The 15,875-nt window shown below is 46.4% G+C and overlaps 1 protein-coding gene across 3 annotated transcripts; it reads left to right on the forward strand.

The window, feature by feature from the left end:
- The first annotated feature begins 1,285 nt into the window (after positions 1 to 1,285).
- B3GNT9 (UDP-GlcNAc:betaGal beta-1,3-N-acetylglucosaminyltransferase 9) lies at positions 1,286 to 13,109 on the forward strand. Of its 3 annotated transcripts, XM_053987798.1 has the most exons (4): positions 1,286 to 1,424; positions 1,966 to 2,036; positions 8,901 to 8,943; positions 9,744 to 13,109. In XM_053987798.1, exon 4 carries the CDS (start codon positions 9,808 to 9,810, stop codon positions 11,056 to 11,058), a length of 1,251 nt encoding a protein of 416 aa, XP_053843773.1. In that variant the 5' UTR covers positions 1,286 to 1,424; positions 1,966 to 2,036; positions 8,901 to 8,943; positions 9,744 to 9,807; the 3' UTR covers positions 11,059 to 13,109. The 3 variants fall into 3 exon arrangements, with proteins under 3 accessions (XP_053843773.1, XP_053843772.1, XP_053843774.1); XM_053987797.1 differs by lacking the exon at positions 1,286 to 1,424 and having other exon boundaries at positions 1,796 to 2,036; XM_053987799.1 differs by lacking the exons at positions 1,286 to 1,424; positions 8,901 to 8,943 and having other exon boundaries at positions 1,796 to 2,036.
- The last annotated feature ends 2,766 nt before the right edge of the window (positions 13,110 to 15,875 follow it).

The following is a 15,875-nucleotide window of genomic DNA, read 5'->3' on the forward strand; positions in this document are numbered from 1 at the left end:
TCTTTATCTACCACAAAGCTGAATTCCCAACTGCATGGCTTGATGCCTGCAGGAACACAGTGAGGGGAGCAGGGCTCTGCCCTACAGCAGCTGGAAGGACACACCACAGGGCTGACCTACTGAGGAGGGTCAGAGAGATCGCTGCCCCAATCTTCTACGACAGTGACTCAACACAGGATGGGCCAAGGGCACCTTTGCTGGCAGTGAGAAGAATAAAGCAGCCATGGATCAGTGCCCAGGGAACAAGGTCCACATGAGACAATCTCACCAAGGAGAACCACCCACAGAGAAACTCCTCCACCTCCAGGCTCCCTGCGTGACTCTCCAAGGCACGGCAGCCACAGAGGCACTGCACATCAATGAAAGCCTCTCACTCCATGGGAGCAAGCAAAAAGGGAGCCAGGCTGGCAGGTCCCAAAACCTGGGTGAAGGATCACAGTGGAAATAACTGCTGTGAGTCCCTGTGGTTCAGGGAGCAGTTCCCCTCCCTCCCCAGCCAGCCCAGCTGAGCAAAGGCAGAGAGGAGCTGGTCTTTGCCTCTGTGACCATCAACCCCTCCTTACAGAGCAGGGATGGTAAGTAACCTGGGGCTGCTGCTGTAGAAGGAAAGAACAGAGGTACCCTGGGCTGGCACAGGGAAAGCTGAAGCTATGTAACATTTATGACTGAGGTTTCTGATCAGCTGTGCTGGTCAGCAGGACCCAATGTGGCTCAGGCAGCTGCCAGACATGAGGAAAGGGCTTTCCCAGCCTGCAGCACCTGACTGCGGGGTCTGAGGGTGGCCCATCAAGAACCCACTCTTCACGAGACAGTGTTTTCAGTAAAGCACAACTTTCAAGCTGAAATTAAAAATGCATCCAAAAAAGCACTGATGCTTACAAAAAGGAATTTTTATATCATGTTTTAAAAAGAGGTGTTTGTGAAAACAGCAGAGTAGATCAAAACCTGCTTTTATGACAAGTAAATGAAAAACTTTGCTCCCTAAAGTGGCCGTGGTCTGGGCCCTCTCCAGACGCTTGGCGTCTGTAAGAGGAATAAGGGTCATTGTTTACAACGGAGAGACAAAGAAACAGCCACAGGGATGGGAAGTGCTATGGCTGCACTCAGCTGGCAGATCAGTAGTGATGGCACGTTAGATTTGGCTCCAAATAAAAACCTCTTTTGAAGTATTTCAAATCAAATGAAAAACAACAAACGAAACCAAACAAACAAACAAATCCGTGGGGTTGGTTTGGGTTTTTTTGGTTTTTTTTTTTTGTTCCAGGTTTTGGAAGGAACCCATGACTCTGTCTTCAGCCTCTGCACTGCTCAGCTCACACATCCTCCCATCACTTCCCTACGAGGAAGAAAAGAAACAACCTCCAAGTCAATTTAACTTCTGAACCGAACCCCACCTCTATTTGTCATCTGGACTTTTTGCAGAGGTAAATACTCACAAGGGAATTAAAAGAAAAAAAGCCCAAGTAAAGAAGGAAAAGAAAAAGACACTCAGAAAAATTAGTACATTTCATATTGGAAAAAGTTACGGCGAGGGGGGGGAAGGGGCGGGGGGCGGGAAAGAAAAGGGCAGCCTCTCTCTGCAGAATTGGTGAAAGTCCCCAACCTGGCTGTGCGTTCTGTCTCTCGACACCTCCGCCCTGTCCCGCCGGAGCCATCGGCGCTCCCCGGCCCGATCACGTGTCAGGGCTTGGACGGGGACCCGGCTCTTCCCTGCCCGCCGTGCTCCCCTCGCTGCCGAGCTGGGGCTGTGCTGGGGGCCGGCCCGATCCCGGCCCGATCCCCGCTCCGATCCCGGCCCGATCCCAGCCCCGCTCCCGGCCCGATCCCAGCCCCGCTCCCGGCCCCGGGCAGCTCCGCTCGCTCTCGGCGGGGAACGGCCCCGAGCCGCCAGCGCTGCTCCGCGCCCCCAGGGTTTGCTCGGCTTCGCTGGAAGGCTGAGCAATGTCTCTCGCTAACTACATCCAGATGTGCCTGCTTGGCAGCCCGCTGCACAGACACTACCGAGGGGACGCAGGATCAGCGCTATCAAATGGGATGTAAGTATCTATTAAGTGTGTTTGATCTCGGTGGGCTGGGGAGAGTTGTGCAGCGAGCAGGGTGGACTGGAGTCTGTCCTTGCTGCTTCCCTTTGCTCCCAGCTTTTCTTTTCTTTTTGCCTTGCTGCTCTTGAATGTTGTTACATGCAGCAGCCTGGACCGTGATGGTTAACACGCAGCAGGGTCGGCTGCAGGCTCTGAACACGCAGGCTCCAGCCCTGAGACATCTGCTTTACACTTTACTTTCCAAAGAACTTTCTTTGAATGTTTAGGTTGTTCTTACAGAAATGTGGGGCTTCTTTAGACAATGCCTGCAGTGCTCTGAGACAGGGGTTCTTCCCAACCACAAACATGTTCCAGTGGTGGCACGTTACATGTACAAGCTATTCTTCATCAGTAAAAGGACATGAATCTTCCCTGTGTTACACTGTGGTATGCTTTGAGAACAACATAGGAATTTTGAAGCTCTCTAGCATCGCAAAGATAGAAAGTAATTTAGCCCCTCTGAATCATCAGGCAGTTACTGATATTTTTTAAATATCTTTTGGGCAGATTCTGAGAAACTTATGTGTTGGGCATAATCTTGAAATTAGTGGGGCACATCAGCATGTACTCCCTGTCCCATCTCCCATGGATGTAACAATACATCCATGCTACTGCACTGCAGTTGCTTGGGTTTGGGGTGCATTGGGCAATTATTTATCAGAAGAGGGTCTGTGAGCTGAAGAGGTGGCGAGCGCTGCAGCCTGGGTGAGGGCTGGGAAAGGAAGGTGTTTGTTTCAGTTTCTTACTCCTTCACAAACCTGTAAGGCTTTATTCCCCTCCTGGGGCCCAGAAAAATTAATGTTTGGAAGAGAGACAGCAGGTTCCTCACCTCGGCCACTCAGGAGGGACCTGTCTCCTCCCCAAAACACTCAGAGTTGAGCTTCTGAGCCCTCTGCCATTCTGAAAATCAGACTACCAACAGCAAGACTGCATCTGAAGGTAGGACACTACCTCTGGAGACTGCTGAGCCTGCAGAAGGTTATTTGCCATTACCTTCTCCTACCTTGCAGGCAACTGAGCACTCGTTAGAGGTGTGGGGCCATACTCAGAGGAGCTAGAGTTTTCCCAGGATCCTGGGGCCCAGCCCAGTGCCTGGCCCAGCTCAGCCCAGGCCAGTGCCTGGCCCAGCTCAGCCCAGCCCAGTGCCTGGCCCAGCTCAGCCCAGCCCAGCCCAGTGCCTGGCCCAGCTCAGCCCAGCCCAGTGCCTGGCCCAGCTCAGCCCAGCCCAGTGCCTGGCCCAGCTCAGTGCTGCGCGGGCACTGCCCCCACGGCACATCCTGCCCTGAGAGGGATGGAGAGCATCACACACTGCTTAACTGAGCTGCAGCCCCCAAACTGTGCCACGTGTGCCTGAGTGACTTACACTGGGCCAGCAGGGCCAGGGGAGCAGGGTGCTGGCAGCCAGCCTTCCCTGGAGCTCAGTCCTGCAGGCAGCTGGTCCTGCCCAGGGTCAGCAGGGCTCCCACAGGACCGCAGTCCCCAGCAAGGAGGGGCCAGTTCCTTTCTGGGACCCCTGCACGTGGAAACAGACACCTCAACAGCCTTCACACAGCAGCTCTGTAGTTCCTCTGTGTTTGAGTTTCTACACTTCATAAAAGCTTCATGACTGGGGTGAAAGGAGGCGACCGCAGCAGCCATTTGCAAGCAGTTATCCAACGTGACTGGCATTGCAAAGGGAAGGCTGGCAGTGCCAACAGAAGAAACTGCAATAAAATGAGACCAGCCAGCTGGGAAGCTGATCAAACTACATATTTGAAGACTGAGACAGGCAGATAAATAAGGCACCCTGTCCTGTAACAGCATGGATCTCATCCATTCATTTGCTCTAGCCTGGAAAAAAATTTTAAAATGCCCTGAAAAGCAGCTCTGACAGGAAAGTTGGAAATTGTCTTTGGAACAGGGCCTGCATTTTTGTTACCTGCTTCTTCAGTATTTGACTCAACAGAGCTTTTGCTTCCAGGTGCTACAGCAAATAACAGCAGCAGTGATGCTGCAGTGCTGTGACTGTGGCACTGGCCAGCAGTGTCCGAGCTGTGCCATCATGGGCAGCTGAACACTGAGCCTCTGCTCCTCTCACTGTGCTCCCTTGGTTCTGGTTCATGAACACAATTCCTGGGACAGCTCTCAAGACACTTAGCTAATTAAATCCTACAGCCTGCTCTCAGTTTGTTTACAGACTTCAGAACTTATAAGCAGCTGAATTAGGATGAGTTTTTATCTGGTAAGGCAGCACAGCGAGTGTTTTGGTTACTTCATTTTTCTAGGGCTTTGCACTTACCAACATGCCAAAGGGGTCTTTGTATTTCAGCCACCTCTGTCTTCTAATCAAGAAGATCAAATAATTCAGCATCACTTTATAATTCTGTAACTCCAAATGAGACCTCTTCACAAACACCCTGAAATGCAGAGAGAAGTTGTTCAACACCAGGGCCACTTAAAGCAATAACTTTGATGAGGTTATTGACTTTTCCTCGAGTGGGGCAGTAGAAAAACAAATAAAAAAAGAAAGAAAGAAACAAACCCCAAACCCATGGAGGAATAAAAGCCATTACATGGTACTCAAACATAGAAGTGGAACACAGCTTCTTCCCCTGCTCCAACACACAGAGCTACTTTTCCCCTTTAAACACTTCAAACCCAGCTTAAATGATTAAACTCAAGTTGTTTCATGCAAGTTTTTGTATGTGGGGCAGAACAAACTCCACCTACATAACCTCACGTGTGTCAGCACTGGAAGCTGACACAGTTCCCTGTGGGTACCCCAAAGAGCCCAGATGAAGTTTTGCCAGCACAAGATTCAGAACTTGAAGCCTTGGCCTTTGCACTTCAGGTTCTTGTAGAAGGGTAGGAGAAAGATGGAGCCCAGTGCAGCTTGAAGATAGCAAAACATGTGATTCCTCACCCAAAACAACACTTCCCACATCCGTGTGTTCAGCAAGACATTTAAATTAAAGTGGTGCAGGCACAGTAGTCAAACACTCTCCCAGCCCTCAGTGGTGCAGGGGATGGGACCAAGGGTGTCAGTGGGAAGATGCAGCCTCCAGGGCTTCAGGCAGTGCAGATTCTTGGTGTCAGCATCCTGCTCTGGTGGGAGAAAGCTCACCTGCACACGTCCTTCACACAGCCCCCGCTGCAGCATGGCCATAGGGTATCATTATTGCTTCTTGAACAGTGTCAGGACTTCCTGGGCAGAGGAACCAGGTGAGGAGGATCCTGGGAGTTTGGTTTGCTCTTGCTGAGGGAATCTGGATGGAAAAATTCCTGTAAACAAGGCAGGAGAGGGACACGTGCACAGCCTTTTCCCCTTGCAGGCCAGAGCACGGGCAGGTCTCAGTATCCAGCACTGGCTGCTACAAAATGACTTTGTTCTTGTAGAATGCATTCAGCAAACATGACATGAAAACAAATATCCCAAACTTGAAGCATTGCCTCAAAGTATCCCCACCACCAAGATTATAGAGTCTTCTCTGATGATTACAAAAAACCTCATCAAACCCATCAGTGCTGGATCCCACACACTTTTTTAGCTCATTTTACAGAGCTAAACAGACAGATAGGACACCTCCATCAGCAGCCACAGCCCCCCATGCTGCATGGCCACATGGTGTCCCCAACCCAAACCTACCAGTGACAGCTCTGGCATCAGGAGTGAGGAGAGGAGTCAGGAGGGACCTGGAAGCACTTCCCACGCAGCAGGGAGAAGCTGCTTTCAGGACACCCCACAGCTGGGTCTGGTGGGGATGGATGTTTCTGTGAGCCAGGCTGGGATGAGTGGGCAGCAGAGCTCGTTGCTGATTCTGTGTCCCCGTGCTCAGTGCATCATGTTTGCAGGTTGATTATCTCAGCTGCTTTTCCCAGGGCTGGCTGGATCAAATAACCACTCCTCAAGGCACAAAGCATTCTGCCAGAATCACCAAGGCTTCTTGACTGAATTTGGGAACAGGATCCAGAAGACTTGTTCCCACTTTGGCCCTGAGCAGAAGTGCCAAGTGATGGAGATGCGATGACTGCGGCAAAAAAGATTGCCAGGATGAGCTCAAGGTTTCATATTGTTCCATTGGGAATGAAGGGCTAGCAATTTATTTTTTTTTTTATCATCACTTGACTGCTTTTATTGCAGCTGTTCCTGGACATATTTCAGAATCCTCCTCTCAAACAAATGAAAACCAGGCAGAGGACTCTGCCTGGGCCCTCTGCCCAAGTGTGCAACAGTGCAGGTCAATCTCCCTGCCTGGATGCTCATCAGAGTGCCATGCCCAGCTCTGGCCACTTCCAGCTTCCCAGCCTTTTGTTGGCTCTTGGGCTCTGCAGGCTGTGCCCCCTTGGTTCTTCCAACTCATTCCTTATGTATGGCTCTCCATCTTGCCACCTCATGGATATGGGACCTATCCGCCTCTCCCCACTGCCCAGCTGAGCCCTCTAACATTGCTGGTGCTCAGCCCAGGATGGAACATCCCCAGCCTTCCCCAGGACCCCTGTCCTAGGGAGACAAGCCCCATGATCCCATTCAGACCTCATCAAGCCAGACTCAACACCCCTCTGTATCCATGCCCAGACAGCCAACACAAAGAGGGACAGCTGCCTGTTTTTCCAAGCTTGGAGGACACAAGAGGCAGTGCTGGCAGCCAGGCCATTCCTCAAGGCCCTGAGTGATGCAGCAGTTTATAAGCCCAGCTCCATTTCACAGGTTGGATGGAGGTTCCCCACAGCAGCAGAGGAAGCAGAGGTGCATCAGCCTCAGACACTCAGGGATGTGCTGTGCTGAAAAACACACTGCTGTGCTCTCATCTCTTTCCTTTGGCATGAGATATTTCCTGCTCACTTTGATAGCCCTGTAATTCTTTTCCCCTGGTGTCAAGGTGGATGAATAATCCTTTTGGCTTTAGGACATACCAGAGCATCTGCCAGAATCATCAGTCCCTCTGTATTTGAGAGCACAACAGCTTTTCCCACACTGACATCCATGGATAGAGCTTACACCACTGTAATAATCAAGGGTATTTTCCTTCCAAAGAAGGAAATACCTAACAAAGACTGGAAAATCCATATAATTAGATCAAGGAATCACTTCAAGGGCTGGCAGCTTCATTTGAAAATAAGAGGTCTGTATTCAGCACTGAACTGTTTTATTTCAGAGTGGAAATCACTCTTTCGGATCCTTTACTTTCAATAAAAGAAAACACAGAGGAAAATCTGGGATATCTGCCCAGGCTTGTAACAATTCAGGGTTTTTCTTGGCTTTTCCAAGGGCACTTATTGCCAGATTCTGAGATGCTGGCAATAAAAAGCTGCAAGCCATGGAAATTACGAGTTTCACGACACACGCATTTTATTCCAAACCCTTGTCGATAACATTAAACACAGGAAAAATCCAGGACTTTCATCCAGCTCCTTAATTACCATCTGAAGTGTGGCAGCTGAAATAAGATCAAACTTTTGCATAGAAAAGGAAAAATAAATTTGCTGTGAAGAAAGAGATGGGACTTTGGACGTAAAATGCAAGCCAACATGCTATACATGTCAGGAGGGACTGTTTCATGAGGCTGAACGTGGTTATGAACCAAGCCACGTGGCAGAAAGAACGTAAACAGAAAACAGATTCTGAATATTCTAAACACTTGAACAAGAATTTACAAGAGATCTGAGAAAATTGTTCAGTCCTGCTATTAGTATCAAAGTTATGCCAGTGAAAACATCTGCCTAGGAGATGAGTGAAAGGTAAACAAAAAAGCTAACAAATGAAGAAAAGCCTCTATCAGATTGGCAGAAAAAGGCAAGAAACAAGGCCTAAGGAAAAAACCCATGGTCATCAGGACTAGGCCAATGTGATTTTAAATCCACCAGGAATGGAAAGAGCCTTACACCAAGAAATTGATATGTTGTTTTCCAAAATGACAATTTCATAAATAATGGAGACAAAGTGAATGAGGTCAGTAAAGATTTTGGAGCTGTACTTGGGAAAAAGATATGCAATAGCATATGATTACGATGAAATACTCTATTTCAACAGTACCTTGGAGGTGAAGTTAATCAGTAAGGAAAACGCACAGTATTTAAATAATGCTGTCCAAATAATGTGCATCTAAGAATTTTAAAGGGTCTGGCCAAGAAATCAACTGATGTAATAATTTTCTTCCTCTTAAGTCTTGAAATATTGCTTAGATACCACAGGTGCCACTATTTTATTCCTTCATAATTACAGACTTGTCAATCTAATTTTGAGTTTGAAAACTTAATTTTATGGCTGATTCAAAATTGATGGTTAATGAACAATTAGCAAGTGATCAGTCCAGGACAGTAAAAGGAGATTTGATGAAAACAGATACCACCAAATTCTTACCAAGCACTTGCACCTTGTCCTATCACTGTATATCCTTGTCAAACGTGCCTCTCCAGCTTTTTTATCCCAGAAGTCATCTTTGGATATGATCTCAGCTAATTCAGGACAGAGAACTGTAAAACCTTCACAGGTAGCTTCTCTTAGTACAGCACAGGCAAGAGAGAGCCACAAATCACACATGAACATGATCCATTATTAGTGGGTGTATAAAATACTTATGTGCACTTGTGGGGAAATTTTTGGGTGAGGCTCAACTTCTTTATTGCTGAGGGTGGGAGGAATGGTGATGGTCACTCACTTCCTCCTGGAGCAGCTGTGGGGTCCTTCTGTTGCTGCTGCAGGGAGTGGCTGCACCTACAGGGTGATGAGAGGACCTGCCTTTGCTGCAGCTGCAGACACCTGACCAGCTCTTCCCTGAACTGTGGGCACCTGCTGCTTGCTGCCTTCTTACTGCTCTTTCATTCTCATTTTGTTTGCAGTTGAAGAACTGATCAAATAAGACAGAAGATCTCCAGGAAAAGTGTAAGTGAAGAAAAGTCCTGTATTTCAAAAGGCAGCTTCATCTATCATACATGAACAAAATTTTCCTAACACCATGCCCTGTCTTGCTTCTGCATATTGGGATTTATTTCCCACCTCTCACTTAGGGGTTAGGGTGATTTGGCAGAGGAAAAACACCCATGGCCCCTTCTAACCTTATTAATGGAAGTTACTTACAATGGTTTAATATTTTATAAAGAATACTAGCAGGAGAAAGGTCCTGTGTGAATTCTAGATTGTACCCAATGTATTCATTTTGAATACAAATCACAGTTTAACAAAAGCTGGGTCTGTGTGCAGGGAAACACCAGCAACACACTGCCATGAAGAGTCTGCCTTTCAGCAGTCAGCTCTGGGCCTCCCTGGTTTGAGTCAAAAAGTGTAAAAGCAGCAAGTAATGGTTGTGAAGCTAGAAGGAAAAAAAGGCAATTACTTACAGAGAATGGCATCATTCATCATTTTCCACTTTGCTTTTGCCACTGAAATCTCTGAAATGACAAAACACGTTCAGCAGTAAGGGATGCAGGATTTTGGGTTGTGCTTAGAGTGGTTTTCAGGATGATGGATGGCTGCTTAACGAAGTTACAGAGCTGGCTGGCACTGGGATCAGCAGTAAGTTTGCAACCCTGTGTGCCTTTTGACAAGTTCCTCAACATCTCTGTGCCTGTGTGAGTAAAATGTGCTTTGCTGCTGGGTTTTAAAATGATGTTTCAGTTAGTCTTGCCTGCTTGCTTCAGACCTGCCAAATCCTCACTGCTGACACACTCTGTGTTTATTTACAGATGGACAGTGGTGCCAGGCAGCTCAAACACAGCTTTTAACAGTCCCAGGAACACTGGAGAGACAATGAGAGTTCGCCTCAAAGGGGATGTGATCTGTACCCTCTTCTTGCTGGTGGCACTTTGTTCTTTGCTCTACTCCCAGCTGGAACATTTAGTCCCAGCAGGAAAGAAGGAGCCAGCACAGAACAAGCCTCGAGTAGCACCAAAAGTATTCTCTGATCCCAGAGCACCTCAGAGGCTGATGCCAGCAGAGGCAACTGCACCCAGACCCCAAGTTACCCCTGTCATGAGACAAACAGAAGTGGCCAAAACCAGAGTCCAAACTACGCCAACTCCACTCCCGCTGACTGATTCTGCCTTCAACTTCAAGCTCTATCTCCTAAACAAGGATAACAGGAACTTCAATCTCCTCATTAACCAGCCCAGGAAATGCCGAAAAACACCGGGAGGTCCCTTTCTGCTCATTGCTATCAAATCAGTAGTTGAAGACTTTGACAGGCGTGAGATTGTCCGGAAAACTTGGGGCAGGGAGGGTTTGGTGAATGGGGAGCAGATCCAGCGAGTGTTCCTCCTGGGAACACCAAAGAATAGGACAGTGCTGGCAACATGGGAGACCCTGATGCACCAGGAGAGTCAGACATACCGGGACATTTTACTCTGGGACTTCATGGACACTTTCTTCAACCTGACCCTGAAGGAGATCCACTTCCTGAGCTGGGCTGCTGAATTCTGCCACAATGTGAAATTTATTTTTAAAGGTGACGCTGATGTTTTTGTCAATGTCGAGAACATTGTTGATTTCCTCAAGAGACACGATCCCACTGAAGACCTCTTTGTTGGGGACATCATCTACAATGCCCGTCCCATCCGTGTCCGGAAGAGCAAATACTACATCCCAGAGACCATGTATGGGCTGAGCATCTACCCCGCCTACGCTGGAGGAGGAGGCTTCTTGCTGTCCAGCTGCACCATGAGGAAGCTCTCTAGGGCTTGCAGAGAGGTGGAGCTGTTCCCCATTGATGATGTCTTTTTGGGCATGTGCTTACAGAGAATCAACCTCAAGCCCATTTTACACGAAGGATTCAAGACCTTTGGCATTGTTAAGCCTTCTGCTGCCCCACACCTACAGACGTTTGATCCCTGTTTTTACAAAGATCTCATGGTAGTTCATAGCCTGAAAGTTGCTGAGATCTGGCTGATGTGGAACCTGCTCCACAGCCCACGGCTTTCCTGTACTCAGAAGAAGCAGGTGAAGAAGCCTTTCCAATGGAAGAAGAAAGCTCAGATAACAACACCAGCATCACCCCTCAGATAATGCAGGCATTACCTCAGAGTGCAGCACACACTGCAAACCAGCCAAGAAAGGGAGCCAGGAACTGACACAGCCCAACAAACCAACTTTCCAAGGATTTTCTAGCACATCTTATTTACAACATTAGGAGAAGACAACAAACAATTGCAGGAATTTGCCCAAATTCTACATTTGCACATACATATCATGTGGGTCCTTCTGTACTAATGAGTCCTAATAATTATAACATATATATAATTTATTATTATTTATTAGGATTATAGTAGTGCTTAGTGGGACAGTGTGTAAAAGCACATTGAAAAATGCAGTCGTAGGACATTTCTCAGCATGGTTAGAAGTGTGAGAAATGAAAGAAGACATAAGGTAAGAACAGACACTGGGGAGCACAGGGATCATTGTCAACTTGCTGCTTGACTTGGACTCATTGAAAAATAACCAGACAGTAACTAGGGTACAGGAAATCGAGTCCCCTCAGTGTCTGCTCAGATCACATCACTGCTGCCTGGTTGGTTTTCCACAGGCCTTGTAAGAAGAAAACTACAAACAGCTGTTGCAATGTGGTCCTACAGTTGCAGTTCAGGTGGATTACAAGAAATCAAACTGGATGCTGAGGCTGGCATGGCTGGTGGAGCAAAGGACAGGTAAGTAGATAACTAGAAAGGAGCAGACTTACAAAGGGCCTTTACAGAAAGGACCAGAACTTTGAGTTGATCACTTTGAGTCTTGATTTTTCATCATTCTTCTCAGTTCAAATATCTGCTCTATTGACATGCTCAAGATTCAGGGGACCAGTGGAGCAGGTTTTGGCACTTCCCTGAGCTCAGGCTTTCTGCACTATGCTGACTGACATTCAGGGAAAATTCAGAAGTCATCAACAGTATCTGATCACTCTCACGATCTGACCCAGATTTTCAGAAGGTTTGTATCTGGAGAGATCCTTTGGCCTTTGCTTATAAGCGTAACCCCACACAGAGCTGCTGCTTGCATCACATTTGGGAGCTGCTTCAAACCAAAGAGTGGACTGGGCTGGTTTCTACAGACCTTGGTCTCCTGCTTAGCACAGTCAGCTGCAGAGGGCAGCCAGGACTTTCACACTGCTGTGGGTGTCATGTGAAGGGAGAAAGTGTTCAGACAAAAGGACTTCAGAATAAAAGTCCATCTAAATTTATTGCAAGAAATCAAAAGCACCCAGCAATCTTTCTGTTGGGCTCTCCAAGGTTCAGTTGGGAACTTTATAAGTATTTTAAGCATCAGACAAGAACACTGAATTGCTCTATTTTTCAAATAGTCCAGACTTTGATGCATTTTGTTTTCCCAACAGCAGACTACCTTAGAAGAATATACTTTTATCAGACATCAAAGCAGAAGCGAATTCCTCTAAATCAGGGTTACAAAGCTGTGAAATTCATGGGACAAAGAGCCTGAATTCACCTCTGATACTGTGTTTGTTAATTCTTTTACAAGTTTTTACCCCCTCAACAAAACTCCTGTCCATCAGAGAACCCCTCGGGATGGCACATCCACACAGCTTCAAAGGAAACTACAATCAGTCATAAAAGCCCAAAGTTCTTTTCCCTTGCACAGAGCCTGCAGCACAGCTGCATTTCATATCCGTGTGTAAGCTCCCTCCCCCCCTCCCTCCCTCCCTGCAGCAGTTTGGGCTCAGTACTGGTACGAACGATGCACAGAGAGAGCAGCAGGCTGGGAGTGTCTGTGGCAGACTATGAACAAGAGCTTTACACCTTGGTGATCTTCATCATGAGTTCAGGCCTTACAGTAATGTATTTCCATAGAAATGGAAAGATTTCTACATTTGAGATATTTTCAGGATGCAATCCTGAAATACAAAATGTTCACATGAGCTTCACATGGAGCTTTGCAGAGTGTGGAATTTAAGCCAAAGCCTCACTGGTAGGACAAAGTCACTCCTGCCCCTGTCTGCTAATGTGTGATACTTGTGTATTTATGAGATGGTACAGAAATGTATTATCTGGGAGTAGTTTACAGTTTGGGAAATTATTTATACCATTATTAAAAGACAGCATGCAGATGTGCCTCTGGTTGTCAGAGTGAGTTTGTCAAGTACACCTGCACACATGTTGTAAGACTAAAACCACAGGGATTTTTCATGGAGACAGTAACATGAAAAATACATTATTCATTATTTTGGATAACTTGGTAAGTCTTTCCTTATGCTGGACTTATTTTAATGGCAATGACAGAAAAATAAACAGAGTTTACCTTGCCATTTCCTATGAGGCAGCCAGTCAGGGTCAGCAGTCTTATTATGGTTTTCCTTTTACACTTGAAGATGCAGAGATTGACTCCTCCCTCTATAATGTCTTGAGATCTGCAATCTGTCCACAACACAGCATTAATGAGAGCATTTTGTCCCAGATCAAAGTTGTTGTTCAACATCTGTGTTGATACAGTCTGTGCCAGCACATACTCTGATGGCAGAAACAGAGCTAGAGTAAACTGTTTACTCCATTATCTTAGTCTATAGAATAGCCCATTCTCTTATCCAGTGAATACCAGAGTCTCTCTTTATGAAAGATCCATCTGGTTTTGTTCTCCAGCCTCTGCTGCATGGCCTATTTGACCTGGCTTTAAGTTCCCATTTGCTTCTGCAGTTAAGTTGGAAGTTCACAGATGCCATATGTGAGCATAGTGCTCTGGGGAAATGCTGAGAGCCGTGCTGCAACCCCTGCAGTTACTGAGTTCTGCTTACTGCTATAGTAGGCAAAGGCTTTGGCTTCACCCAAGCTAAAGATTGTTCCCTTAAGGATGAGGGTCTTTTCAGAAAATCCTGGCTCCCCAGGTGTGTATGAGAACTGGCAGGAAGGACCCACTACTGACCTTTCTGATGCATCACAGAAACCCAAACCCATCCTTTTCAGAATGACATTCTGAGTAGGGTTAATTAACTGGCCAATTGAGTGCGCCAGTCATACTTGCTATAAATTCTTGCTTGGCAATTTTTTTTCATGACTAACCCAGGACAAGAAAAGAAAACATAAAAACGTCCTAAGTGGGTGCTACCAGTAGCAAACAAGGCAAGCAGACTTTCTCAGTGTAACTTCTGAAACTAATACAGTACAGTAAGTTTTATGGAGTCCCAAGGATCCACACAGTCAAGTTTTGTTCCTGCTGTACATAAGTAGCCAGATTTGGTCACTACAATGAGCAGAGCTGGCTTGAGGCTCACATTCAGCACCTCCAAGTGCATCTCTGGACACACAAACTGATAGGGATTGCCAAGATCCGTCATTTGGTCAAGCCACTGCAGACTCAGACATTGCAAAAAAGAAAGCCAGAGAGGACTCTGAAGCAATTCAGTATTAAAATCTTGTGCTTCCTGTCTGCAGCTTAATTATTCATCTTTCTACAGCAGGTTCTCAAAAGCAAACCTCAGCTGCAAACTCAAACAGTACAAAATAATCAAACGGCTCAGAGAACCTTCACTAAATATTAGCACTGAGAACATTCCCTGGGGAGTGCTGAAAGACCATCAGATCAGAGAGAAAAAGAAGTCTATCCCAAAGCCCAGCATGAAAAACTGCTGATCTCCTGAGCAGTACCTCTTCCAGCTGGACTTGCAAGTCTCAGCAGCTCAGAAAATCAGCCCACGACATTTCCCTAATGATGCTACTAACTGCAGTGACAGTTTTAAAAACCAGTAAAATTTTTAAATACAATTTTTCATTGCTTTCTAGGTTTATGATCAGTAAGAAAACCATACTGAGGAATGAGAGGGGAAAGTAAAGAGGAAAGTAAAACCAAAGGAGGAGCACAACTGAGTCCCTCCAGGAGTGGCAAACAGCTCTCCCACCATTCCCAGCCAGCCCAATGCTCTCTCCAAACCATTCAGACTCAGCTCACGGATCTTCTCTCTCCCCCTCCCTTTCCCAGCCCATCTGTTGACAATCCATGGGTTAAAACCTTGGAAAAAACCTAACACAGGTTTGGAGTGACAGCCTTGTCCCAAGGGGGTGCCTGAGCTGGGTGAGAATTAAGGTGTGACAATAAGACAAATGGTGCCCACAGCCAGAGAAGCAGAAAAGGGTGGAATAATGTCTGTAACCTCCCTACTTGTGGATGCAGCAGAGCTTACCCAGCAAGGGACAGGGTAAATTCAGAGCTTCAAGGCTGCAGTTTTTCTGAGATGAGCAGAGGGGAAAAGGGAATACAGCAAATCAGGCTGGTTTGATTATTTAGTTGATTAGATTGCACCTTGCATAATCATGCAGGTTTTTTGTGATTGGTATTTAAACTAAATACCTCTCTGAATGATAATAATAAGAGAATGAAACTTATGCACTCAGTGGAATATATATATATATATATAGTGTAGGTGTAAAGCATTAAGGCACTTAAAACCAGCTTCCGGAATATGCAGTACTTTAAAATAACTAAAGGAGTAAAATTTAAAGGGGAATTCATTAATGTATGAAAAGATTACATTAAACCATTACAGCCAGTCCAGAACAAAAGTTACTGTAATAATGGTATCTTACACCACAGTGAGTGCCCTACTCTGCAAACTCCAGCTTACCTTTCCTGCTGTTTCAAGCACTCATTTTTTCCAGATGATGAGGAGAAATTATTTCACCTGCTGGAAAAACAGACATCCCCACATATACACCACAAGAGCTTGGGATGTAAGCTTTGGCAGATAAACATTTCAACAGTGACTTTATTAGTTACAGCAAAAATTCACATAGGCAAAGAATATGGTATTTAAGTTGCACCTGAGCCCTCCAAGTAACACATACACTCCCCCCAAAAAAATCCTTCATGGGCTCTGCTTCACTGAGCCT

Source organism: Vidua macroura, chromosome 11 (genome assembly GCF_024509145.1).
Source record: "Vidua macroura isolate BioBank_ID:100142 chromosome 11, ASM2450914v1, whole genome shotgun sequence".
NCBI lineage: Eukaryota > Metazoa > Chordata > Aves > Passeriformes > Viduidae > Vidua > Vidua macroura.

Bases quoted from the DNA above. Each gene is read 5' to 3' on its own strand.
- B3GNT9 (XM_053987799.1), top strand. From the start codon at position 1,942: ATGTCTCTCGCTAACTACATCCAGATGTGCCTGCTTGGCAGCCCGCTG. The intron at 2,037-9,743 runs GTAAGTATCTAT...GTTTATTTACAG, and splicing joins TCAGCGCTATCAAATGGGAT to ATGGACAGTGGTGCCAGGCA.